This window comes from Mustela erminea, chromosome 5, assembly GCF_009829155.1.
Source record: "Mustela erminea isolate mMusErm1 chromosome 5, mMusErm1.Pri, whole genome shotgun sequence".
Lineage (NCBI taxonomy): Eukaryota > Metazoa > Chordata > Mammalia > Carnivora > Mustelidae > Mustela > Mustela erminea.
The window spans coordinates 131,964,720-131,992,371 of NC_045618.1; the positions used below are offsets into that span (position 1 = coordinate 131,964,720).

General features: G+C 41.1%; 2 protein-coding genes across 3 annotated transcripts in view; both read left to right on the forward strand.

The window, feature by feature from the left end:
- The window catches only part of TMED10 (transmembrane p24 trafficking protein 10), a 41,179-nt gene extending 18,516 nt beyond the window's left edge, over nucleotides 1-22,663 (forward strand). Inside the window, exons 2-5 of the mRNA XM_032344891.1 lie at nucleotides 4,021-4,132; nucleotides 9,108-9,181; nucleotides 19,059-19,185; nucleotides 19,604-22,663. Coding sequence (XP_032200782.1) covers nucleotides 4,021-4,132; nucleotides 9,108-9,181; nucleotides 19,059-19,185; nucleotides 19,604-19,725 — 435 coding nt within the window. The 3' untranslated portion in view covers nucleotides 19,726-22,663. The remainder of the gene's footprint in view (nucleotides 1-4,020; nucleotides 4,133-9,107; nucleotides 9,182-19,058; nucleotides 19,186-19,603) is intronic.
- A 4,610-nt stretch (nucleotides 22,664-27,273) lies between these two features.
- NEK9 (NIMA related kinase 9) overlaps nucleotides 27,274-27,652 on the forward strand; it is a 37,305-nt gene continuing 36,926 nt past the window's right edge. For both annotated transcript variants that reach the window (XM_032344892.1, XM_032344893.1), the window contains exon 1: nucleotides 27,274-27,649. In XM_032344892.1, the coding sequence (XP_032200783.1) occupies nucleotides 27,431-27,649 (219 nt within the window). In that variant the 5' untranslated portion in view covers nucleotides 27,274-27,430. The remainder of the gene's footprint in view (nucleotides 27,650-27,652) is intronic.

Below are 27,652 nucleotides of genomic sequence, written 5' to 3' on the forward strand. Positions count from 1 at the left end.
TTTTTTTTTAAGATTTTGTTTATTTATTTGACAGCGATCACAAGTAGGCAGAGAGGGGCGCCTGGGTGGCTCAGTGGGTTAAAGCCTCTGCCTTCAGCTCAGGTCATGATCCCGGGGTCCTGGGATCGAGCCCCGCATCGGGCTCTCTGCTCCGTGGGGAGACTGCTTCCCTTCCTCTCTCTCTCTGCCTGCTTCTCTGCCTACTTGTGATCCCTGTCTGTCAAATAAATAAATAAAATCTTTAAAAAAAAAAAAAAAACAAGTAGGCAGAGAGTCTGGCAGAGGGGGGCGGGGAAACCAGGCTCGCTGCTGAGCAGAGAGCCCGATGCAGGTCTTGATCCCAGGATCCTGGGATCATGACCTGAGCCAAAGGCAGAGGCTTTAACCCACTGAGCCACCCAGGTGCCCCAAGAACATGGATTTTAGACTGCTTCAAATCCACATAGACAATTTATTAACTCTGCTGATGGGCAAGTTACTAAGTTTTCTCATCAATAAAATGGGATTAATAAGACAGGCCTCTCTGGGATTGTTGTGCAGATTAAATAAATATTATGTAATAAGTTAATAGCATAATTCCTTAAGCCCCTTATCCTTCCAAACCACTCAGTTGCAGAACCTCAAGCCTAAATCACTTAATACTTTTTTCTTTGTTCCTGCATCCTGGCTGTTAAGTGTTGCCACTAGAAATCAGTGGTCCATAATCTCAGCTGAGACCTCAGGGCTGCCTAGCAATGCTTCTATGTAATTTTTTTTTTTAAAGATTTTATTTATTTATTTGAGAGAGAGAGAGAGAACAAGCAGAGGAGGAGTAGAGGGAGAGGGAGAAGCAGGCTCCCCACTGAGCAGGGATCCTGACTCAGGACTCTACCTCAGGACCCTGGGATCATGACCTCACCCAAAGGCAGGTGTGTAACTGACTGAGCCACCCAGGAGCCCCCGTTTACATGATTTTAGTCAGCTTTCTTCTTGTCTTACGCTGAGGTCAGAAGTTGGTGGCCCAGAAGGACTTGGTTCTATAGACCTCTTTTGTTTGGCCTTGACATAGTTTTTCATATGTTAGGATTGGCTGTGAGGATTTAAAACTTGAGAGATTTCAAATAAAAGTGAAAATGTCTACCTTCTTTTGAAAAATTGGATGCTCTGAAAACCCAGCGTGACATGGCAGTCATTGGTTTTTCTCTTGACAGGCACATCATCTCACTTTGCCAAGTTGTCTGTGACCTTGTGGACCTACATGGGCCCATTAGATTCAGTTACATTGCTCACTTGATCCTTGTGGACATTGACTTTTTGGTTTTATCCTGTGGGCTCTCCCTCCTTAAAATCCCGTCAGATTTGTCCCCTTCTCCTCATACCCAAAGCTTTCACTATTTCTAACCTGGAGTCCTAGAATAGAGTCATAATCCATCTTTTCATTGCTAGTATTATCCCTCTCGAGGGTCTTGTCTTCACAGTATTATCAGATTCATCTTTCTAAATTGCAGACTGAATCACATCACTCTCTTGTTTCAGATTCTTCATTCACTGTCTTTCCATTTTGTACCAAATGGAGTTTAAACACCCTAGCATGGTTTTGCATTTCTACATGAGCGGCCAGTACCGCTCTAGCCTCTTAACCTCTCTTTGTTTCAGTTTCCTGCTATGGAACTTAAGAGAAATAATAGTTCTTACCTATAGCATTATAATAAAGATGAAATTTAAAATGCATATAAAGCACTTGGCATAGTACTCAAGCTTTAGTAGGTACTCAGTAAATATTTGTTATTAGTATTATGATATTCCTGTATTTTTGTTTTGTGTTTTTCTGGACCCCAGGTCCTCCTATTTGTCTTTTCTTCTACCCTGAATGTTTTTATGTCCCTGTTTTTTCCCTTAATTGCAGCTCATCCTTCAGGACTTAGCTCACGGGTCACCTTCGCAGTATACTCTGTGAACCTCCGTATCCCACGGCACCTGTGCTTACCTCTAGTAGTGCACTTTTGACGTTACAGTGAAGTCTCATTTAGACCTTTAAGTTCTTTGAAGACAGAAGCTATCTTACTATCCCTGTATTCCAGCCATTGACAAATTAATGATCCACGTCATTCATGGCAGAAGATACTTGAGTAATATTACTACTGTTACTTTTAGGGAATTTGGAAAATGTTTCATAAAACCTTTTTTAATTAACCCCTCATTTCAAATTAGTCTAGCAGTGAAAACTATTCTTTTTTTTTTTTTTAAAGATTTTATTTATTCATTTAAGGGAGAGAGAACACGACCAGAAAGGAGGGGCAGAGGGAGAGGGAGAAGTGGGCTCCCTGCAGAGCAGGGAACCCAATGTGGTGAACCTAGGCACCTGAAAACTATTCTTTAGTTACTGTGTTTTTCCCCAAAATGAAATACCTTTATTTCTGACCATAAATGATACACACCTTTGTAGAAAATCGAAAGAAAAAAGTATAAAGAAGTTGTACTACTCAGGAAAAAACTAGTGTCATTAAAGTGCTTTAAATGCATAAGCTTTTGTGTTCTGCTCAGTTTTGACATTTAAAATCTCACCTATAGAGAAACCTGGATGGCTCAGTTGGTTAAGCCACTGCCTTTGGCTCAGGTCATGATCCCAGGGTCCCTGGATCGAGTCCTGCATCGGGCTCCTTGCTCAGCCAAGAGCCTGCTTCTCTCTCTGCCTCTGCCTGCCACTCTGCCTGCTTGTGTGCTCTCACTCTCTCTCTAAAAAATAAATAAGTAAATAAATAAAATCGTTCAAAAAAATGAAAGTAAATAAATAAATAAATAAAATCTCACCTATAAGTGAATCTTACTTTACAGGCAGCATTAGAACATCTAGTTTAAGGAAGCTACTGCTTTTGTGCTCCGTATTGCAAGTAGCTTCCTGTCTTAAATAATGAAGTGTGCCTTCTGCCAGGACAGCCATGAGCCCTAGTAAAGAAGTTGCAATCCAGTGTATCATACTACTGTGTCATTCCCTTGTTTTATATATGACCGTTACTTACCAGTGTATGCCACATCATCTGCACTTACAGGCCATTCTCTGCCAATGGAGCAGTTTCCGTTTGGAGAACTAAAGCTAACAACCTAGAAGAAAGAAATTATCACTGGTAGAAGCCAAGGATGTCTTTTTAAGGACAGATTTCTTGTTTATTCCCCATGTCTTTCTGCCACCCCATTTGACCACTGACATAATTGATGTGAAATTTAGAGTCGATCTTCCAGACTTTTTTTTCCACACATGGCTTCTTTCCTTCTCTTTTTGCATCAGATATCTCATTTCCATTCTCTGCCTCTACCTCTACCGCATGAAAATTTGTTTTATAGAAGAGATGTGTTTGTTTTAAACATATAATGTATTACTTGTTTTAGGGGTACTGGGGTACAGGTCTGTGATTCGTTGGTCTTACACAATTCACAGCACTCACCACAGCACATACCTTCCCCAGTGTCGATCACACTGCTGCCTCATCCCTCCGAGCCCCCTCCTCCTCTCCAGCAACCTTCAGTTTGTTTCCTGAGACCAAGAGTCTCTTAAGTTTTATCTCCTTGTCTGGTTTTGTCTTGTTTCATTTTTCCCTCCCTTCCCCTGTGATCCTAGAAGACATGTGTTCTTCTGTGTCTTTCTCCTTTTTGTAGTACATTCTTCTGGTAATTGTCCTCTTCATTTTTGTGATCTGTCTCTCTCTAGATATTGATACTGGTATACTTTTTCTATAGCAAACTTTTGCTAATAAGCCCAATTTATATCCGTTTTATTGCCTTTTTAGTATGGTAAGACACTCAGTAGCAGTGACGTTTTAGCCTTAAGTGTGGCTATATGTATGTTTGAAGGAAAGAAATTTGCTGTATTTGGGTTTTATCTTCTAATCCAGTTCCTGTCTTTAAGAATTGACTGAACATAGTCATCATAATGAGAAATAACAACTGTCTTCCTAAACTTTGTTTCTTCCCATTCTCCAGTTTCTATTAAGTTCTCTTTCCCAGTGTTATTTGCTTCCTATTCTTACTTACCTTTTATTTTAGATCACAGATTCTGCTGGTCATATTCTATACTCCAAGGAAGATGCAACCAAGGGGAAATTTGCCTTTACCACTGAAGATTATGACATGTTTGAAGTGTGTTTTGAGAGCAAGGGTAAGTAATCAGTGTTTTCCCTGAATTAAGTGTCTCCTCTCAAGTTAGAGCATGAACTTTCTCTCTTGGGCTATTAGGAAAAGGAAACTACATTTGTTTATGTCTTTCACACATAAGAGTGAAAGTTGGCTAATCACCTGACTTCTTCGTGTACAGGAGTAGGCATTTCTTCAATGCTGTGACATATCTGGCTTGAATGATAGAGGCGAATTTCATATAGATGCTGGAATATAATGCATTTATATATATGCTAGTGACACATTTTCTCAAGGATTAGAAATAAGGCCTGTCTGACAAACAGTATATGGCAAAGTTAGAAATACTTTCGGTCTCCAGAGCATTTTCCTAGTTCTGTCTTGGTGTGGATTCTTCTGTGCATCTCAAGGTCAAGACCCCATAGTACTGTTCAGTCTGAATACTTGATGGCTTCTGTGCTTAGTAATCGGCCTTTTGGCTAAGATCAAGTGTAGTAATGGGTGAAAAGGCAGAGTCCTTTTTACTCCGTATTCATTAGCTTAAAGGACACTAGACTCTAAAAGCTTAATTAGTTTATACTTGCTACATTAGTTGGGACCCTTTGGGGCTGCAGGACGTGAAAACTCAAAGTGTCTTAAAGAAAAAGGAGAGATAGGGCGCCTGGGTGGCTCAGTGGGTTAAGCCGCTGCCTTCGGCTCAGGTCATGATCTCAGGGTCCTGGGATCGAGTCCCGCATCGGGCTCTCTGCTCGGCAGGGAGCCTGCTTCCTCCTCTCTCTCTCTGCCTGCCTCTCTGCCTACTTGTAATCTCTCTCTGTCAAATAAATAAATAAATCTTTAAAAAAAAAAAAAAAGAAAAAGGAGAGATAGATCGTTAGACTCTCTGAACTGGGGAGTTTGCAGTGTGGTGCTGACCTCAGGCACATCTGCCTCTTGGTGTTTTAACAGTGTCATTGGAACTCTACCTCTCAGTGTTTCCTTTCCTTGCCTCCATTTAATTTTAGTCTCGGGCTTCTTCTGTGTAGTAGCAAAAGGACTTCTGCCAGTTTTACATTTGTAGAATATTCAGAACATAGGATCCTGGAAGAAGAGCGAGCACTTTTGCTAACAGTGTCAGTAGATTCCCTTCCCAGGACAGCAGACAAACCAGCTGCTTTTGACAGTTCATCAAGATTTGACTCCCTTTAAAAAAAAAAAAAAAAAAGAATTGACTCCCTTGATCTAAAGTTGGTCAATTTAACCTAAAAGCTAACAGAGTTTGCCAGAAGTAAATGGGCGAATAGATGAAAAATTTTTAAAGATTAAAGGATTTTAATGGTGATCTCATCACTGATATCCTTCTGTCTGCTCCCACTGGTGCCAGTTCCAGGATGTCTCAACTATATTCTAGACATTTCCATATGGTTGTGCCACTCTTGCTTCAAAAACCAAAGTGTCTCAGACTGTGTTCACAAGCCTCCCTTTCAAACGAATTCCCCCTCTTACTAGTGTTAACTACCTCCCAGTTACTTGGGCTCACATTTTGAAGTTGTTCTTGCCTTTTTCAGCCTATCATTGAGTTATACTGATACTTCTTTCAGAATATCTTCTGTGTCTGTATCTGTCACCACACAAATGTGAATTCTTTTAAATCATGGATTGTGTCAGGGCGCCTGGGTGGCTCAGTGGGTTAAGTGGCTGCTCTTGATTTTGGCTCAGGTCATGAGTGATCTCAGGCCTGGGATCAAGCCCTGCGTTGGGCTCCATGCTGGCCGTAGAGCCTGTGTAAGATTTTCTGTCTCCCTCTCCCCCTGTTGTACCCCCCAAATACATATGTGTGTGTATATATATGTGTAAATGTATACACATAACAGTATAGTCAGCACTCAATTTCTTCATTTATATTGATATGGAAACAAGATTCCTTGTAGTCTTTGGGGTAGCTTTTAAGAAATTGTCCATTTGGGGTGCCTGGGTGGCTCAGTGGGTTAAAGCCTCTGTCTTTGGCTCAGGTCATGATCCCAGGGTCCTGGGATGGAGCCCAGCATAGGGCTCTCTGCTCAGCGGGGAGCCTGCTTCCTCCTCTCTCTCTCTCTGCCTACTTGTGATGTCTGTCAAATAAATAAATAAAATCTTAAAAAAAAAAGAAAGAAAGAAATTGTCCATTTGACAGAGAAATGCAGAGAAGTTTAGTGTTTGTTTTGTTTTGTTTTTAACAAAAGGGACCCTTTAGGGCCATGATGTCAGCTAAGGGGCTAGGCTAGCTGGTCTGTGCAAGAGACCCTGTGGTCTAGACTGAGAATAGCCAGAGGTCTGTGGTTTCATGGTTTCACTTGTGTTTGAATAATGCTAATGCTGTGCTGTGGCAACAGAGAGATGCTGGGAAGAGTCTGTTAAGAAGAAAATATTTTCATCTTTTGGGCGGGGTGGGGTTGTAAGCTGATTCGGTTTCATAATTTTTTAAATGAGGAAGGAGAAGCAAAAATCTGCACTGCATCTGTTATGGGCCAGTGCTGTGATCACGATTACGCATTGGATTTGAGAGAATAGATCTCTCTCTCTGGGTGCCACTTTTTGTTTTGTTTTGCAGACTGACTGGTTTAATGCTCAGAAGGCATCTGTGACTTAGTTTTTTAGTCCTACCTAAGTAGTGTTATTTCTTTTTCTTTCTCGCTCTTTTTTTTTAATTTACACTTTTGAAAAGATTTATTTTTATTTATTTTTGAATATTTTGTTTATTTATTTGACAGAGAGACAGCAAGAGAGGGAATATTAGCAGATGGAGCGGAAGAGGGAGAAGCAGGCACCCTGCTGAGCAGGGAGCCTGATGCAGGGCTTAATTCCCAAATCTTGGGATCATGACTGAGCTGAAGGCAGACACCCAAACTGAGCCACCCAGGCACCCCAAGATTTTTATTTGCTTATTTGTTAGAGAGAGAGACAGAGCATGAGCAGGGGGAATGGCAGACAGATGGAGAAGCAGGCTACCTGCTGACCAAAGAGCCTGACGGGAGTCAGTCCCAGGATCCTGGGATCATGACCTAAGCTGAAGGCAGATGCTTAACCATCTGAGCCACACAGGCGCCCCTGATGTGCATTTTTTTTTAAGATTTTTGTTTTATTTTTGACTAATCTCTTAACACCCAGTGTGGGGCTCAAACTCAACCCAAGAGCAAGAGCCACATGTGCTACCAACTGAGTCAACCGGGCACCCCTCTGTTGCTTTTCAGGTTGATCCTTCTAATCTGTCTAAAAGAACTTCTTAACTGTCTTTTAAACATCCATACTCATTTCAGTGTTTGAGCCCTTGCCTGTGCTTTTTTTGCCCTTTGCGTAGAGTACATTGTCCTTGACTTCAGGTGCTCTCTCTATTTAGTAAAGTCTGTCCACAGCTACTCCATAGCTGGGATTATCTGAACTGGTTTTTTTCCTCTTCAGATTTTTACTGCTTTGCATTTGGATCGTAGCTCTTACGCATGCTTGTCTTAGATCCCCATCGAATTATTTGAAGGCAGAGATTGTAATTCAGTCACCTGGTGTGTTCTCACTGAGTAGTTATTGAATTGACTTCAGTCAATTTCAGAAGCTTCAAGACGCAGAGTGTAGTACTATTCTCTCTGGCTTGTAGCTTGGAAGAACTCCCTTGCTTAAGTGGCACTGTTGCCCTAAACTCCTAATTCCATGTAGGCAGGGTTTTTAAAAAGAATTTATTTATTTATTTTTTTGTCAGAGAGAGAGAGAGAGAGAGAGAGAGAGCACGAGCGCACAAGCAGGGGGAGTGGCAGGCAGAGGGAGAAGCAGGCTCTGAGCCCGACGGGATGTCCCGGGACTCTGGGATCATGATCTGAGCCAAAGGCAGACACTTCATCAAATGAGCCACTCAGGTGCCCCCCATAGAGGCAGTTTTCTTTTCTTTTCTTTTCTTTTTTTAATATTTTATTTATTTATTTGACAGAGAGATCACAAGGAGGCAGAGAGGCAGGCAGAGAGAGAGAGAGGAGGAAGCAGGCTCCTGGCTGAGCAGAGAGCCCGACGTGGGGCTCGATCCCAGGACCCTGAGACCATGACCCGAGCCGAAGGCAGAGGCTTTAACCCACTGAGCCACCCAGGCGCCCCGTAGAGGCAGTTTTCTATTTCACAGATAATTACGTGAATTCGTGGGGACTAAGGCTGAGCAGTTTTCTGGGACGCTTGACTCTTTTTATCTCTCCTACCTGTTGATTTAAGATTAAATTCTTTTTTGATCAAGCTGAATCAGTTTACCTTTTCTAATATGAGCCTAGCTCTGTTGGCATTCCTGTCCCAAATAGACATTTCTCTTTCTAAGTAGCGTCCCTGAAAATTGTACTCTTCTTTACAAGTGTTCTTCTTGGGCTGTTTCTCTTTTAAGTGTTTTGTGGGTCCTATAACATTTTACCGACCTACTGAAATGTCCTTACATTGAACCAAAGGCTTGAATTAAAGTGGAATATTAGCTAAATTCTGTGATGTTTTCAGTACTCATGTTTATGTTAAGTAAATCCAAGCTTAGCATATACTCAATAATCCTTTTTTTTTTTTTTTTTTTTTTTTTTCCAAAATTTGACAGGGCACTCTTTTCAGATGTGGGAATATACCTTGCAGTCTTAGTTGGTGCCCACTACCTATTGGTCCATATACCACTCAGTTTTACACTGTTTTGACTTGACTTTTATTTCCTAATCCAGTAAGCCTCTACGTTGTCTCTTCTGCTCTCCTGTCCCTGTGCAGTACCAGCTGCAGTGTCTTGTGTCCTGCCGGCTCAGAGATGTTTGCCAGCAGCATGTTCTCGTTGCTTTCCGGCACCCCACACAGATAGAGGCTTTGTCTGGAATGCTTGTGATTTTAGCCAGAGCCAGGAATTTTCTGCAGCTGAGTAGGGGGAGGAGTTGTGGCTGTTTCCCTCTATTGAGAGGGTAGGGGTTAGAGAGAGGGAGGGTGGGTGGGTGATTTCCCGGAATTTTAAATATTCTACACAATGAATCTTTTGATTTCTTTCTCAGGAACAGGGCGGATACCTGATCAACTCGTGATTCTAGACATGAAGCACGGAGTGGAGGCGAAAAATTACGAAGAGGTATGTCCTGCTCTAACAGCCAGTAGTAGTGTGCTGTGCTATGAGGCTTCTGTGACCCAATCAGGCCAATTGGCTGTGCTTTGCCCAGAAGGCTTTTGTTTTCTCAGCAGTCATGTGACAACCAGCTACAATCTTATGGATACAAAAAGTTGTGTTAACAGCCTTGAACAATAATTCTGGCTGTGGCTTCAGCCAAATGACTGAACCAACTACCCCGTAGACAGTGTTGGTGTGTAGGGACCCCTGGGTGGCTCAGTTCGTTAAGCATCTGCCTTCAACTCATGATCTCAGGGCCCTGTGATTGAGCCCCATGTTGGGCTCCCTGTTCAGTGGAGAGTCGCCTTCTCCCTCTCCTTCTCCTCCTCCCCCTGCTTGTAGGTGTACTTTCTCTCTCTTTCTTTCTCTCAAATAAATAAAACCTTTTAAAAATCCCCAAAGCCACAAGAACTATTTAAGACTGGAGGATTGGTCTTTACAGAAAGTTGAGTGTTTTTACCCAGATCAGAAATCTTACTACAGGACCTGAAGGTATGAAGAAGAGGTGGGGGACAGGAAATGTAAATGTTTTTTTAAAGAATGTAAACTAAATAGAAGAAAGTTGATTTAAGTGATTTGAGAGAATTTTCTGGGACTGGTGGACCCACAGAACGTTGCTCCATCTTTGGTCAGGACCTGGGAGGGAAATGTCCTAAAATGGAAGAAGATTGGAAGTGACCAGCTAATTCTCCAACAGGAAGTAGCAGTACAACAATTGCAGCTCAAGTCTTTCCTCTTTTTCATAGTTCAGATGTCCAGTAGAAGAACACAAGGCTGAGTTATTTGTAGGTGATCAACAGGAGGGAGGGAGGCGCTAGAGGTAGTGAATGGAAGATAGTTCCTGGTAGAGACTTTGAATTGCTTTGTTTCTGTGTCTAAGCTGGTTTAGTTAAAAAACAGAAAGAAAGCAAGAGAGCCTCTTTATTTGATGAAATGAAGAGTAAATTGAAATAATCCTTTTTAAACTTTGACGGTTGAGGGCAATCTTAATTATATTTAAATAAGATGTTGTAAAAATGCTATTATAAGGTAAAGAGAAAACCTTGTTGCAGTTATTCTGAGGTAGAAGATGATTTTCAGTTTTCGATGACTGCTGCTGTCTGACACCGCTCTCTAAGCCAGCGTGCATTGTTACACCAGAAATTTTACCTGTTGTAACTTTTTCCTCCTGATACGATGGCTGCCATTATATTAAGTAATAGGGCACTTGATTAGACATTAAATACCATTTTCCCCTCTAAAACAGAGGGCATTTTTGTGAGTTTACATGGAAAATGATGTGGACATCTCTGTCACAAAGCATGTTAAAACTGTTCCTCCTGGAATGTCTACCATCCTTGGACTTTGTTGACATTGGGGAAGGGCTTTTATCTTTCCTGACCTTCTGCTTAACCCAAGAGGGGAATCCCTAGCAGAAAGGAAACCACAGCACTTCCTTTGCCTGCTTCCTGCTTTGGAAGTCTGGCACGTCTTAAGCGTCCTTACGCACATAGTTACAACACAGCTCTAAATTCTGTTTCTTAACCAAGAAACTAACTCCTGCTACTACTCTTTTTGGCGATCTTACCACCAGCCAGCCCCCCACCCCCGGCCCGCCAAAAGCAAACTGAGGCAGAGAAGTGGTTTCAACACAGGCCAAAAGCAGCCCTTTCCTCAGTCAGTGGCTAGGCTCCCTTGAATCTTGCTTAGAAATAGCTGTTACTTGTCTCTCAGCAAATGCCTGTGACAAGAACATGAATAATAGAAACACTTGTTCTTTGGTTAATTACCAGAGAGCACTGAGTGTATGTAGAGGTTCTGAGGCATTTAATTTCAGGCCCTTGAAGTAATAGCTTCTATCTCCAGAGGATTTGGGCCTATTGGTATAACCATTTGGCTTTGGGGAGGTGGCACATTTCTTTAAGTTTCTCCCTCGCAGTTGTGGGCTTCATGATTCTAAAGTCCCTTGCAATTTTGTAAAATTGAATAGTAGTGTTTCAGTAGCTGGGCCAGAGGGTTCCAGTGCCTGCTAAATTGTTAGAGAGGATTTACTTAATCAGTGCATGTGAAGTTAGTATGTAAACGGTACAAATGTAAGATGATATTTAGAAGCTGGAATGGTTGTCCTGTTATAAAGAAGCATAGAGTCTCGTAGTTTGAATTCTTTAAAGAGTTCAGAATGCTTATGTCCTCAGAAATAAAGCACTTGATTTCCTGTGTTGAATTTTAAGGACCTTTCACCACTGTCTTTGCCCATGGTTGGGGGTGAGGGGGGCACATCTCTTTAGAGTCAGTATGTGAATTGAGCCAGTTGGGGTTTTTTTGGTTTTTTTGTTGTTGTTGTTGTTTTTTGAGTTTGTGGTCTGTGGAACTAGAGCAGCTGCTTAGGAGAACTAATTGTCTGATCCTGCAGTTGCAGAAATGAAGGCAGTAACTATCCCACGAAGAAGGAGCTATCTGACCCATCCTCTAACTCTGAGGCAGTTTATGTCCCTTCTTGATGTGGCATTTTCAGCACAACTCAAATCCTGTTGTGCCTGTGAGTTCTGTTAGTGTATCATTTGCTGTCAATGTGTATACCAAAAACCGTTGCCCTTGTTGGAGCAACAGCTGAAGACTTTCCAAAAGTTCTACTTTTTGTGAGTGCCCTTAGGGAGGAAGAACTCTGGTTCTGTGTACTAGCTCCAAAATACTTCTTTCAACATGAGCTAAATGGAATAACGTATGGGCAAGGAACCGGACCCTTAGCTTGGTTAGTTCAGTAGATTTTGCTCCCTTTGCCTACCCTTTCTGAAAACTCTGATAAAGTAAATAGGATCATGCTAAATTCCATATAACCCTAAGATTGGCTATATAGTCTGGCCGTATGCTGGCACATTCTTGACCTTTTGAGCCTCTGTGAAAAGGCTTGTGATTCACATATCTCCCCACACAAGTAGACTTGTCTTTGGCTGAGGTCTGCCTTCTTTATCTTCATTATGGAGACTAGATGATCTCCACTATTACTCTTCTAAAATTTGGGGGGCTCTGGTGGGGAGTGTGGAGGTAACAGCAATTTGACTGAAATTGGCTTATCCCAAGAAGCTTCTCTTGAGTTTCAGTGCTCTACCAAGGAAAACAATCCAATAATTCTCTATATAGAGTACGGTTTCATGTGTGTTTTAAGAAGTTTTTCAGAGAACGTTTCCTTGGTGTAATTACATATAACTCTGAATTCTAGGTTCAAGTCATCACTAGGACAGTAGAAGATTTGGATATGGCTTAAGAAGGGTAATTTGGGGGACGCCTGAGTGGCTCAGTTGGTTGGACGACTGCTTTCGGCTCAGGTCATGATCCCGGGACCAGGATCGAGCCCCGCATCAGGCTCCCAGCTCCACGGGGAGTCTGCTTCTCTCTCTGACCTTCTCCTCGCTCATGCTCTCTCTCACCATCTCTCTCTCAAGTAAATAAATAAATAATCTTAAAAAAAAAATAAGGGTAATTTGGGGGCGCCTGGGTCTCAGTGGGTTGGGGCCTCTGCCTTCGGCTTGGGTCATGGTCCCAGGGTCCTGGGATCGAGCCCGTGTCAGGCTGTCTGCTCGGCGGGGAGCCTGCTTCCCTCTCTCTCTGCCTGCCTCTGCCTACTTCTGATCTCTGTCAAATAAATAAATGAAGTCTTAAAAAAAAAAAAAAGAAGGGTAATTTCACGTATTTTTGGAAATATGCAGGGAAAAGCTTTCTGAATTGCAGCTTTTCCAAGCTGTCCTGACCACCACAGATGAGAGAGAGCATGATAGGGAAGACTTTCTCCTGAGCACTAGGTCAGAGTAGATGCAGAGTTCTCTGAAGAAGCCTTGCTTCGGGACACCAACAACACTTATTAATCTCCTATGAGAAACTTGGCGCCTCTGAAGAAGGCATCAAATGGGGATGCTGCACAAAGTATACATTGTGTGAGTTCAGGGGCCAGACTAGCTGGGGAAAAAACAATGTGACTATGATAGTGTATGATTATTAATTATGTGGCACGGTCTGAGTGTTGTAGGACTTTAGGAAAGAGGGAGTTGGTGTTGACGGAAGTGGTTAAAGGAAGCTTCATGGTTAAGGCTTGAAAGATAGGAAGGATTTGGGTACACTGAGCAGATAGGCTTTTGGAAATCAAAGGTATGATTTTGCTTGCATTTTACAGCAGCAGAACTTTGCAGTTCTGATGCTGAATAAATGCTCTGGTGACCTTGTCTAGGCGTTCAAGAGACCGTGGATCTGCTAGGCCTGGTGTTCACCCAGTGGACTTGATAACTGCAGAAACTTCAGTTTCATTTGTCAAATGAACTCCTTTGTAGCTCTAGTACTCTTCATTGAATGGCCATTGTACAGTTTACAGGGGGAATGCTACCCTCTAGTGGACAACCTCTGGTACATAACGTCAAGTAGGCTTTGCTTTCATCAAGCTGTTGGCAAAATACAGATCACCCTTCCAGCCTAAGGAGAGAGAAGGAAGTAGACTGGGATAATGGTGTGCTGGCGTGAAACAGGTGTAATTTCACATTCTTACAGACACTTTGAACATTAAATCACACATTTTAGGAAGAGCAGAACAATAGTCCGTGAGGATTTTTGATACAGATGTTCTTGTTATCTTTTTGTACTGACTATGATAAAAGTCTTGATGATACTCATTGAATACTTAGTCCTGGGCAAGCGAAGAGGGTCTTCCTGAGAGTAGTGATGACAAGGGGCGCCTGGGTGGCTCAGTGGGTGAAAGCCTCTGCCTTTGGCTCAGGTCATGATCCCAGGGTCCTGGGATCGAGCCCGCATTGGGCTCTCTGCTCAGCAGGGAGCCTGCTTCTCCCTCTTTCTCTGCCTACTTGTGATCTCTGTCTGTCAAATTAATAAATAAAATCTTTAAAAAAAAAAAAAAAGAATAGTGATGACAATTTGCATAACATTTTTACTCTCTTAGTCTGTAAAAATTAAAATAATAGCAGCATGAAACCAGGGAAGTTTGACTAAAACTGGACAACTTACCCAGATCCTTGTGGCCTAATACAGCTTGATCACTTAACCTTTGATCCAGAAAAAACTTACTGGAGTCTGCTAGTCTCCTTCATCAACTTTTATTACCTTTAGAATAAAATATAAATTCAGACTTGGATTCCAGTCTCCATTCCCATCAAGCTCTGAGAACTTGGGCAAGTTATTTAACACTTTGAATCTTAATTTACTCATCTGAAAATTTTAGGGATAATAATATTCACCTTATATAGGGTTATGAGGATTAAGCAAGATTATAAGGGATAAAATATATACACATTGTGGATATATACTGATAGATCTAATTCTTTATACTACTTTCTTCATCCTCTGCTCAGTTGAGCTCCACCTGAATTTTTGAGCATTATATTTGCGATTACCAATCACCCTCCCCCAAGAATGGGTGTGTGTTGAGTACACGCACATGCACACACACATCAGACAATGTACAATCTAAACAAGGTCTGCCTGCAGTGTCCTGCCTCCGTGTTTTGGTTTGCAAGTTCCCCTCAGCCTTGAATGTCTTTCTCTCTCATCTCTTTGAAAATCCTGCGGCATTTGTGAGACCCACCTCCCCCACTTCCTGTTAAGCTTTCCTTTATCCTTGCAGCTATGATTAATCTTGGGCTATTTTCTTTCCTTTTCACTTTTAATGTGTGCCTGTGTTGTAGAAGTTAATATATAATGCCTTATATTATGGTTATAGCTTTTTATATGAGCCTCCCCACCAGACTATGAGTTTCTTAGGAGCAGAGATCATCATTTATCTTTATTCCTTGCACATAGTAAGCACTCAAGAAAGCACTGTGGTTAGGGTCTTAAAATGTTTTTGTTTTTTTTTAAAGACCACTTTGTACATTTTTTTTTTTAATCTCTAGGGGTAGATTAAATGTAAATATAAATCCATTATTACTGTTACTTTCCATTGAGTATCCACGATGTGTTAGATGGTTGGAATAGAAAGTTGGTTTTCAACATTGTTTTAGTCTCTTGACACTTCTTTAACTTTCCTAGATTTAAAATAAATATCAAGTAAAAAAAGCTGTTTGTTAGGCAGAGATGTGTTTTAGGGAAAGAGACCTTCATCCCACTCATAGAAGACTGAAAATAATTTACCAAATTAAGGAAAGGGTTGAGTAAGGGTTATTTCATTGAGGAAATAACATCAACAACATTTCCAGCATCAGGAAAATGGGAATTGGGCTGTGTGGTTATGAATAGAACTAGAGTTTGGAGTAGGGCCTCTACTGGAAAAAAGTTGGGGAATTGAATGATTAAGTAAACAATGACCTGTAGGCAGTATGGAATCCTGGGTAGCAGTTAAGAAGAAAAGGTGAATCTATAAGCACATAAGTTTTTGGAAAGATCTTATTAAATGAAAAAAAGCAAGCTGTGGACAATGTGTGCAGTTAGACCCCCATTAATAAATATGTTTTTAATTGTGTGTTTCTGTGTACATTTATATGCACACCAAAGCATAAATAGCGTGTATCTTTCTAGCAAGGTCTAGAAGGATACACACCAAATGCATGACCATGGTTACCTTTGAGAAGGAATGTGTGAGTAATGGAAATTGAGGAGCCATGTGAAGAAGGTAGGCTTTTTATTTTTGTTCCCTTTGCTTCTGAATAGTTGACATGTGTAGCAAGAGAGCATGTTTATGTGTTGCTTGTACAACAAAAAAATAAATGAAACATCAGAAAAGGAAAGGATTGGGAGCAGGATTTTTGGTCTGTAATCTACAAAGGCCATTCTGAATACCAGGTTTACTCGGTTTTTTAGGTTTTAGGGCATTTCAGGTTTTAGGCATTTGGCCTATTGTCATTTAACAAAAAAGGTGAGGAGGATTAGAAGTAGTCTTCAATATAATATATATATATATATATATATATATATATTTTTTTTTTTTTTAAGAATATTTTCAGGGGCGCTTGGGTGGTTTAGTTGGTTAAGCTTCTGCTATCAGCTCAGGTCAGGATTGCAGGGTCCTGTTGGGCTCCTTGCTTAGCGGGGAGCCTGTTTAATCCCTCTCCCTCTGTGGCTCCCCCTGCTTGTGCTTGCTTCCCCTCCCCTTCAAATAAATAAAATCTTAAAAATAAAGAATATTTTCAGCTGATAGAGGCAGGGCCATAGTTTCATTTCCAGTTCTTTTTGCAAGTTTCTATTTAGAGAACCCTAAATCATTTGTTGCTAAAGAAATTTCATGCCATTGCTTTTATACTATCTCATTCAGGAAGCTTTGGAGATAAAAGTATAAACCAGGAGGGAAAGTGTTAAACAGGCGAAAGCTGAGCTTTTTATATATATCTTGTATTGATATCTTTTCCCTGGGGAATTTTTTTGCTCTGTGGCTCTATACGAGATGAACAGGTACGTATTCTAAATTAATGACAAAATTTGGCATTTGGGCATTAAGCTAGGAGAGTTAGCTAAATGCATTAAAACCATTAGTTAAATGTTACAGTCCGTTAGCTTCATTCTGTTTCTAGCTGTCAGTCATGTCATTTATTCTAAGCCAACACTTTACGAATGTAAGAAAATGTACATCTAGTCTAAGAAAACTTAAGTGGATCATTGCAGAGTCATCACACTTTATGTACCTTATTTAAATATAAGCTTAAGGGATGCCTGTGTGGCTCAGTTGGTTAAATGGCTGCCTTTGGCTCAGGTCATGATCCCAGGGTCCTGGGATCGAGTCCCACATCAGAATCATCTTCTCTCTCTCCCTCTGCCTGCCACTCTGCCTGCTTGTGCTCTCTCTTTCTCAAATAAGTAAAGTCTTTAAAAATATATAAATAAATAAATACTTAATTTTTATATCCACATTCTAACAGCAATTTCTAGTTTTATTTTAAGTGACTTTTTAAATGTTTTTTCTAAGATTTTACTTAACTCATTTGAGAGAGAAAGAGAGGCAAAGAGAGCACAAGCAGGGGGAGAGGCAGAGGGAGAAGGAGAAGCAGACTCCCCACTGAACTGGGAGCCAGATGTGGGGCTTGATCCCAGGACCTGGAGATCTCAGACTGAGCCGAAAACAGATGCTTAATCATCTGAGCCACCCAGGTTTCCCCAAATAACTTTAATTTTCAGTAACTTCACATGTTCAGTGCAGAATGTAGATGAGCAAAGAGAGCATAAGACACCCTTAAACTCTTCTATTCATCCCATGTTAACTGCTGTTAACATTAACTGAAAAAGAACAAAGAAGGTGAATTGGACAAAAGAGAAGAAAAGGTAGGGAGTTCTATAGAGAACATAAAATAAATAGAGAGTAAAGCAGATACAGAAAAAAAATTTTAAAGATTTTATTTATTTATTTGAGATAGAGTGAGAGAGAGCATGAGCAGGGGAGCAGAGGGAAAGGGAGAAGCAGAATCCCCACTGAGCAGAGAGCACGACGAGGGGCTCGATCCTAGGACCTCGGGATCATGATCTGAGCTGAAGGCAGATGCTTAACTGAGCCATCAGGCACCCACAGAAAAAGAATTTTTGATGAATTCTCTATGTAGAAAAGATCTAAGAGCAACTGGTATATGAGTTAAGATCTAGAAAACTCTGGTGGTATATCCTCATTTTAAAAGTAAATCAGAGTCTTAGATTGATAGGAAAAAAACCAAAAATTGAATAATGAAATCTTTGCTTTTGTCATATCTGCCTTTAGTTACTAGGTACTCTTGGAGGTTTCACAGTGGTCTAGGCTGAGAAAGGAAAACAGTTCATTCCTTTCTCACATCCTTCCTTCTTTAGCATACAGGGAAGTCCTCGGAGATTTCTTTTGATAACTGGCTATGTAATTCTTTAAAAAAAAAATGTAGTGTTCTTTGTTTTTGCCTTTTTTGGTTTTTGGTTTTTTAGCAAAGCTAGGATTCATCTGGGCTCTGGAGCTCCAATATAAACCCTAAAGCTATTGTGGGATTTAAAGGAGCAAACCAGAATTCTCTAATTTTATAGTTTGAGTTGTTATCGTTTGAGTTGTTATCTTGATGTTATAGTTAGATATACTCTCATTCCTGTGCATTGTGTATTGGGAATTTGGAGGGTTTCTTTTAAAATCACGTCTGACTAATAATGACTCCAACTGCTGATAAATGTTTCTTTCTTGGACATGAGTAGAAGGTCAGTGTAAAACCTGCTTCTCCTCTCCCCCTCCCCCAGCTTGTGTTCCCTCTCTTGCTGTGTCTCTCTTAAATAAATAATAAAATCTTTTAAACAATAAAATAAGAAATCTTGGGAAAATATTTCACTTTATAACCTACCATACTATAGTACTTCCAAGGAGGTTTTAATCAAAGTTAAAGTATCAAAAAAGTCTGAGATGGAAACATAGGAACATCTGTGCGGAAAGACAGAAGCCCAGATTTTAAAATATGTTAGAGTGGTAACAGAAAAGATTTTAAGTTTGGTAAAACTTTTTTTTTAAGATTTTATTTTTAGGGGACGCCTGGGTGGCTCAGTTGGTTAAGCAGCTGCCTTCGGCTCAGGTCATGATCCTAGGGTCCTGGGATCGAGTCCCACATCGGGCTCCTTGCTCGGCAGGGAGCCTGCTTCTCCCTCTGCCTCTGCCTGCCTCTCTGTCTGCCTGTGCTCGCTCGCGCTCTCTCCCTCTGTCTCTGAAAAATAAATAAAACCTTTAAAAAAAAAAAATTTAAAAGATTTTATTTTTAAGTAATCTCTACGTCTAACATGGGGCCCAAACCCACAACCCTGAGATAAAGTCACATGCTCTACCAACCGAGCCAGCCAAGTGCCCCGGGTTTGGTGAAACTTTTCAAAGACTCATCTGTCGCCTTGTGTTCTAGACTAAAGCAGTTTTGTCAAGGAGTGGGTTCATAATTCCTTTCTTTTCCAGATTGCCAAGGTTGAGAAGCTCAAGCCTTTAGAGGTGGAGCTCCGACGCTTAGAAGACCTTTCAGAATCCATCGTTAACGATTTTGCCTACATGAAGAAGCGAGAGGAGGAGATGCGAGATACCAATGGTGAGGGGAGAGCAGCTCTGGTTTCTTCATAAAGGGGATCGAGCTCTTTTCTCAGTTTTGCCAGATAGGGATGGGGGAATGGGATGATCCCTTACTTCACTGTTGCTGCTTCTCCAGGTACATGAGCTTTGTTAGATTTTCCAGGGAATAGAAATTTCTGTGGTATGCAGTTGACCATATTCTCAGCTTATTGAGTATCAAACTGACAGTAGTAATCTTTGTAATTTCTAACATTTATATGTAGAACAGTGAATTTTTTTTTTTTCTTCCAGAACAGTGAACTTTTAAGAAAAAAACAATCCAAAATCTACTGTCAGGTCTAGGGCCTGAGTGAAGTTAATTATTTACTTTCCCCCCTCGCCGCTGTGTAGCCTGCTGAGCCTCACTTTATTGCCTTATAACACTTTTGTTTTTTTAGAGTCAACAAACACTCGGGTCCTGTACTTCAGCATCTTTTCAATGTTCTGCCTCATTGGACTAGCCACCTGGCAGGTCTTCTACCTGCGTCGCTTCTTCAAGGCCAAGAAGTTGATTGAGTAATAAGGCCCAGTCTCCTCCCACCGTGTATCTCGGCCGGCTGAACATCACTGGGACATGCCTGACCTAGGGCATCCTACTAACAGCACTGTCAAGGCACATTGGAGCTTTCTTGCCAGAACTGATCTCTTTTGGTGTGGGAGGACAGGGGTTACTGCCTACACCCAACAAGTCAGTGAGAGACTTCTTTTTAACTTGGTAGCATTGGGACTAGTTTTGCAACGATAGGACTATTATTAGAGTCCTCTATAACAAAAAATAGGGGTTACCTAGGTAATGCCAAAGTCAGCATTTGTACTGGGTTTCCTCCTGTGATCTGTTTGAACCATGTTTTCTTTCCTTTTCCTACTTGCTCACCAGCTTGGGCTTCCACTTTAGTTCCTTACCAAGGTTTGTATGACCATGTTGAACTTGTTTCATTCTGATTGTCCTCTTTGGATTTCTTTGTGAAAACACACTTCGCTTTCTCTTGACCCTTAGCTGAAATGTTTAGGTAGCTTCTGGTGATTTCCTTTCATAAATTCATGTCTCTTGAAAGGGTGACAGATGGACATCTCATAGAAATGAGCTTTGTACTGTACATAACTCTTAAAGAGGACTTCATTTTAGAGAATTAAAATATTTGTGCTCAACTGCTCGAACCTCTTTTGTGTATTTATGTGTATTTAGCTCTGTGCAGCTTTATCAGGTGTGGATTTGTGTGATCACCACTGCAAGATAGAGAACAGTCCCAACTCTCGTATCCCTGTACTACTACTTTTTATAACCATAGCCAGCTCCCTTCTTTCCCCCAACGCCCCAACTTCTGGCAACCACTAATCTGTTCTCCATCTCTAATTTTGTCATTTCAAGAATGTTTTATAAATGGAATCATACAGTATGTAACCTTTTGAGATTGGCTTTTAAAATTCAGCATAATTCCCTTGAAATCCATCCACATTGCTGCATGTTATCAATGACTTGCTTCTTTTTATTGCTAAGGACTGTTTCATGGTACGCAGGTACCACAGTTTGTTTAACCATTCCCCCATTGAAGGACATTGGGTCATTGTCAGTTTTTGGCCATTTCTACTAAAGCTGCTGTGAACATTCATGTACAGGTTTTCATGTGAACATAAGTCCTCATTTCTCTGGGATAAATAAATGCCCAAGAGGGCAGTTGCTGGGTTGTATGATAAGCACGTGTTTATTTTTGTAAGAAACCATCCTACTCTCTTCTTGGAGTGACTGCCATTTTGCCTTCCCACCAGCAACATGTGACCAGTCCAATTTCTCCAAATCCTCTCCAGTATTTGCTATTGTTATTTTTTATTGTAGTCATTCTCATAGGTGTGTCTAGTAACGCCTCATTATGGTTTTAATTTGCATTTTCCTAATGGCAGATGATGTTGAGCATCTTTTCATGTGCTTATTTATCGTCCATATATCTTCCTCAATGAAAGATCCTTTCCTATCCTTTTTATTGTTTTTTCTACTAAGTTACAGAGTTCCTTATATATCCTGGATACAAGTTCTTTGTCAGATATGTGGTTGCTTGAATTTTTAACATAATTTCTAGCAAGGAAAATACAAGTAAAATTTACCAACTACTCTTATGTGGCCGGTCACTGACTTAATTCCTGTCCTTATGTGTTCCATCTAGCAAATTAAGACATTTGGGGTCTAAGAAAAACACATCTGGGAGGATTATGAATAGAACAGATACTTGAAACTGAATGTTGCAAACACAAAGCCAAGAATTACTATGGGAATGTAAGGTGCCTAAAGGCCATTAAGTAAGCAAAGGTATGGTTACAAATGAGCATGTTTGTGGACAGTTAAGAAAAATAATGTCACTTGAAAATTCTCCATTTCACCCAGGAAAATGGATAGGAGACTGTCCTTTCTGTACTCCCTTAACCCCTGCTGGCTGTTACAGGGCTTTGTCTAACTGCAGAGACAAGAATTACAGGACTTAGGGCATATAGCTTGCAGTTAAGCAGTGCATTAGAATTAACAACACTGTTGTGATGACCAGGGTAAAATACAAAAGTAAAAGAGGGAGTGAGTTATGTTGTTAAAATCTCGGGCTGTTAATGTTCCAGCTGCTGTGAACCCGAAAGCCCTTTATCCCCGACTCTTGACTTCTATGAATGCCTCTGGTGTGGCATTAACTTGTGCAACATTGCCTTCTGCTGGTGGGAATTGAGTATGGCTCCTGAGAACCTGGAGGCCAAATCCTGAACATAAGGACAAGGGATGTTGAGAAAGTCCATCTGTGGTATTACATACACTAGATGACAGAGGATACATTCAAGTAGGGAAGAGAATAACCGTATTTGTGGGTCAGATCCATTCTTAGAGGTCTAAAGGTTAAATTTTGTTCAGTACCTTTAGCCTAATAAGAAACTCTCATATTTCTGAATGGTGCCTTTCCCCTTTTTCAGAAGCAATGAAAGTTTTTCTGTTTTGACAAAATGGCAAAGAAAAAGGTAGGAGAGGAGAATATTTTATTTCAATGATGTTTCTGTTTCTGAGTGTGACTTTGTGAAACTGGGATTTTTTTTTTCCATTCTTTCCTTTTTACTCACATGTCAAAAATACCAGCTCAGACACTTGTGCTTTCAGTTTAAAGTTCATTGATAATTACACCTTCATTTTATCAAAAAAGTAAAAATTATTTGCCTTTGATAGAAATCTAGTGCAAGAGTAAATCAGCTTAAAAAATGAAGAGTTTTTCTGCTTTCCGCCATTTCGAGCCTTTTCAACACAGTCTGTATAATACAGATAGGGGAATGATACAGTTTAAGTGCTGTTATACCATTGTCATAAATTCCTGTCATTAGCCATTTGTCTGTTTGCTTAATGGAAAGAGGCATGTGGGATTTCTACAGATTCACTTGTAAATGTTGGATCGGGGATTTTTGTGTAAATTTTCTCAAATAAATGGTAGCAGAAACCATTTTAGGTGTATTGAGTATCTTTGTCTGAATTGGCAATAATTCTTCCATTTTCTTCAGTTTTAAAGTATGGCAAGTTACCCGTGATAAATTAGAGAAAAGGTTCTATGTGATTTACTGCAGATCGATAAAGTTTATTTGAGCTAAGACAATTTTATTATCTCCTATATAAATATGTAAGCTATATATAATGTGTATATAAACTTAATAATTAACATCTTCAGAAAGGCTAAAGTAGGGTTCTGTAAGCCAAGCATTTTCTGTAGCTTCTCTTTGGGAAACTGCTATGGGAATTATTTCCCGAGTGTCCTCTCCCTTACATTCATTCTTAAAATTCCCCTCCCAGTTTAGAACCTCTCAGGACTTGCTTTTTTGCCCATTACATATATAAAACCCAGTCCAGTGGGTTAAGGCGATTTTCTCCTTCCTTTTACTTACAGTTGAACATTTTTCATAAAGCTCCTTTCCAAGAGTCAACCTGAAGGCTGGCATCTTATTTACCCTCAACCTCCAGTCCTCCAAAAAACAGATAATTTGTCAGTGAATCTATGGTCTATAAAGTAGGGATTCCCAAATTTGAATATAATTTTTAATATTAAAAATGTCTTATTTCTCACTGATGATTTACTTTCACAGAACATAAACGGTGAACGAATTCAGCCAAACTTTTAAATGAACTTAATCATCTCAGCAGTATCATATGCTTGTTAAATGGTAGTATGTGTTTGGCGTATTAATTATTCAGTCTGCTCTAGTGGTATCCCACATAACATACACCCCATGTATAGTTTTAAATTTTCTAGTATCACAGTAAAGTGAAAAGAAACAGGCAAAATTAGCTTTAATAATACAGTCTCACATATCCAAAAGAGCATTTCAACATGCAATCAATATAAGAATGATTAATGAATATTTTACTTTTTTTTTTTAAGATTTTATTTATTTGACATAGAGCACAAGCAGTGGGAATGGCAGAGGGAGAGGGAGAAGCAAACTCACCACTGAGCAGAGAGCCCAATATGGGGCTGGATCTCAGGACTCTAAGACCATAACCCAAGCTGAAGTAAGGCACCCAACCGACTGAGCCACCCAGACACCCCACGAGTATTTTTCTTTCTTTCTCTCATACAAAGTCTTTGAAGTCCATTGTGCATTTTACAGCTACAGCACATCTCCATTCAGACTAGCCGCGATTCAGATGTTTAATAGCTGCATGTAGCTAGAGGCTAATATTGGAAAGTGAAGGTACAGACTTCGCTTGGTACTTTGGTAGATTTTTTAATCTTTACAGTGACTCTGTGGCCCCAGGGATCTGCCATTCACAACTGGGAACTTCTGCTATATAGCATCCTGTTTACTTGTTAAAATACAACATATATCCATTTATGACCAAAGGCAGTCTGAAATCAGTTATATCTTCAGAATGTTCAGTACTTCTGGATTTATGAATATTCAAAGACCAGATGTTTAGTTTCATTTGTATCCAGTATAATGAAGAACTGAGCACGAGTGTTTCTGTTCCATACTCTCTAAGAGAACAGGACATTTGTCTCTTAAGCTTGTATCTATGCATTATAACTCAAACAATTTGTAATACCAGGCTAACCAAGCTACAGAAAATTATCATTCTTCATGGCAAAGATGCCAGAATAAAATGAGAAAGCTGTGGCTGAAACCTCTTTACTCTCGATTTTAAGTAATTACCTTTTCCATTCTTTTAACTGAAAGAAAAAACCACATTTATTGAACATATATTCTGTTTAATGTGCTGAGTTAAACTCTGGAGAAGACTCAGATAATTAAGAAGCAATACCTATCCTCAAAGTGCCTTGTAATGAATAGGAGGAGGTAGCTGAAATGGCCTCTATCCAGAATGATCTCCCTACTTTGTTTAGCCATCACTGACTTAACATTTTGCATATTTCTCCAGAAAACCTTCATCAACCCAGCAAGTTTGGCTTGGAAAGATGCCTCTCCTAAATTCCTTTCTAGGAGCTTGTACTTAACTATAGCACCGAAAAGTTGTAATTGCCTAGTTATTTGTTATATGGACTGTAAGCTCCATGAGAGTAGGAACCACGTTATTTTTGTTTTCTGTTGTAACTCAGCACCTGGCACAAGTTGGTATTCAGTGTTTGTTGAATGAATGAATTGAGAAATTTAAAAATAACTATATAATCTGGCATACTGGAATGAAACCAACATAATGAAATATGACAGGGATTATCAGTTGGGCTTGCATTTAGGTTTAAAAAATGTTTTACATATAGGTGATAATGACCCAATATTTATCCATCAAATAATTTTTATTTTTTTTTTTTTAGATTTTATTTATTTATTTGACAGAGATCGCAAGTAGGCAGAGAGGCAGGCAGAGAGAGAAGAGGAAGCAGACTGCCCACCAAGCAGAGAGCCTGATGTAGGGCTCGATCCCAAGACCCTGAGATCATGACCTGAGCTGAAGGCAGAGGCTTAACCCACTGAGCCACCCAGGTGCCCCACCATCAAATAATTTTTAAGCTTTTAATAGCAAGCACTTTTCTAGGCACTGGTACATAGTTGTAAATGAGTACAAAATCCAGGCTCTTGTGAAGTTCACATTCTAATGAATGGAGATAGTCAATAAAGAACATAACAAGACAGCAGTATTTTCAAGCTTTGCAGATAAGGATGTGATCTAGTGGAAGAGCTGTGTTACCTTGGATTGCTTTGGATGTGGAAAAGCAGCTTTGTGAAGTACAAGTACGGTATAAGCAGACTATTGTTACAAAGGCTAGTATACTAATAGAAATATTCCACCCAGATCAAGGGAGACAGAAGTCCCTTGTGCTCTCCTATTCAGAGCTAGTGTGGAATGTTTATGCAGAGTGTAGGGTATCATACCTTACAAGGGTCACTGATGAGCTGTAGAGAGGTCATAGGTAGGAGTGTGAACTCATCCTTCACAACTCCCCTATCCCGTTCTACCAGGTATCTTCTTCCTCTGCTTGCTATCACTGTCCACCTCATGAAAAATCACAAAGTGAATCTCCTGGACTCACAATTACTTCATCAACCACATCTCAACTGATCACAAAGTTCTAAATGTTCCTCAGATAGGGTGCCTGGGTGGCTCAGTCTGTTAAGTGTCTGCCTTGGGCTCAGGTCATGATCCTGGGGTCCTGGAATCAAGGCCTGCATCAGGCTCCCTGCTTGGTGGGGAGCTAGCTTGTCCCCTTTCCCCTCCCCTACTCATGCTTTCTGTCCCTATCTCTCTCAGGTAAAATAATAAAATGTTTTTAAGAAGTTTAAAAAAAATGTTCTTCAGATGGATTTGTTAAATCTGGACTTCCTTTCTACTCTCACTGATAAATACTTCAGTGCCTCTTATTTTCTTAGACTATAAATTTCCTCTTAACTGGTCTCCTTGTCTCTAGTCTTTGTCCTCCACATTGTTCTTTGTAAAATATAACTTTGGTCTTATATAAAGTGACTGTATTGTTTATTGTCTGAGCTGGGCACTTGAGCAAAATAAAGGTCTGTTATTCCTGGGGGAAAGGTGTGAACTGGGACTTCCCCAGCAAATTGGGACACACAGTTACTAATCATATACTCCCCTGCTTAAAAATCTTGAATAATTTTTTATTGCCAGGAAAGCCAAACTCAACAGTTGAGGCCCTGTCTTCTTTTGCTTTTATACCACATATACCCTGGCCTCCAGCCACAGAACTTTCTCTTGGTCCCAAAACATCATGCTCTCTGAATGGTGTGGATCCAGATTACTGGGTTTGACTCCCAGCTCTCCTTACTAGCTGTGTAACCTTCTATAGAATGAAAATAATATGAGGATTAAGTGGGATGGCTCCAGGAAAGAAAACCTTTAGCATAGTGTCAGGAACATAACACTTAATAAAAGTTAGCTGTTACCTCTGTGATGTTAGTCCTGTTACTTCAGCTTTACAGATTAAAAAAAAAAGCTTAGAGATGTAAAGTTGACCAAGGTCAGTCACTGATGGAACATGTTTTTTCACTGTATTACAATTCTCTTAGTGACTTGCGGGTAAGGAACACCTTCCTGTAGCTTTCCCACCCACAGAAACACTGTCTGACACCTAGTGCTTTAAAGAACAGTTGCATGAAATGAGATGGTCAAAGATGTGGAAATACACACGGAAGGAGAATGTTAAATCTGGAAAAAGAGTGTAAGGAGAGTTGACTTGAATTACTTTTGGAGTTGCATAGAAGAGGGACCTAGGGTGGCTCCGGGAGCAATAACTGGGCCCACGGACTGAGATGACAGGAGGCAAGCATTTCCGATTACTGGAGTATCTTCAGTATCTCACTAAACAAAGAGCACTGTTCCACGTGGAATCACTGCCCTTGAGATAGGCCTGGCGCCACAAAGCCACTGGGCGACCTCCGGACCTCGAAGCTGTTTGGAACGTGGCCAGGGATCGGGGGCGGGGTCCACACACCCGAAGGCGACTCCCCTACCGCAGCCTGAGGCCTCCGGTTCCCTGTCACGCACAGCGGCAGGTGGGAGGGAGGGAAGCCGGGACCGCGAGACTAAGCAAGTGGGCGAGCGAAGGCAGTGAGGGCGTTGGGGGCGGGAGGGAGAGCCCGCCGGGCCGGAAGCACCCGGAACTGTTTCCGGGTCAGGGGGAAGGAGCCACCATGGAGCCTCGCGGGTTTGCTGGGCTGACGGAGCCGCGGGCCGGCGTCTGAAGCGAGAGAGGCGTAGTGCGGCCAGCGCCGCTGGGGACACGCAGGCCGGTCCCGCAGCCGCCACCATGTCGGTGCTGGGCGAGTACGAGCGACACTGCGATTCCATCAACTCGGACTTTGGGAGCGAGTCCGGGGGTGGCGGGGACTCGGGCCCGGGGCCCAGCTCCGGCCCGGGGCCACGAGCCGGCGGCGGCGCGGCGGAGCAGGAGGAGCTGCACTACATCCCCATCCGCATCCTGGGCCGCGGCGCCTTCGGGGAGGCCACGCTGTACCGCCGCACCGAGGTA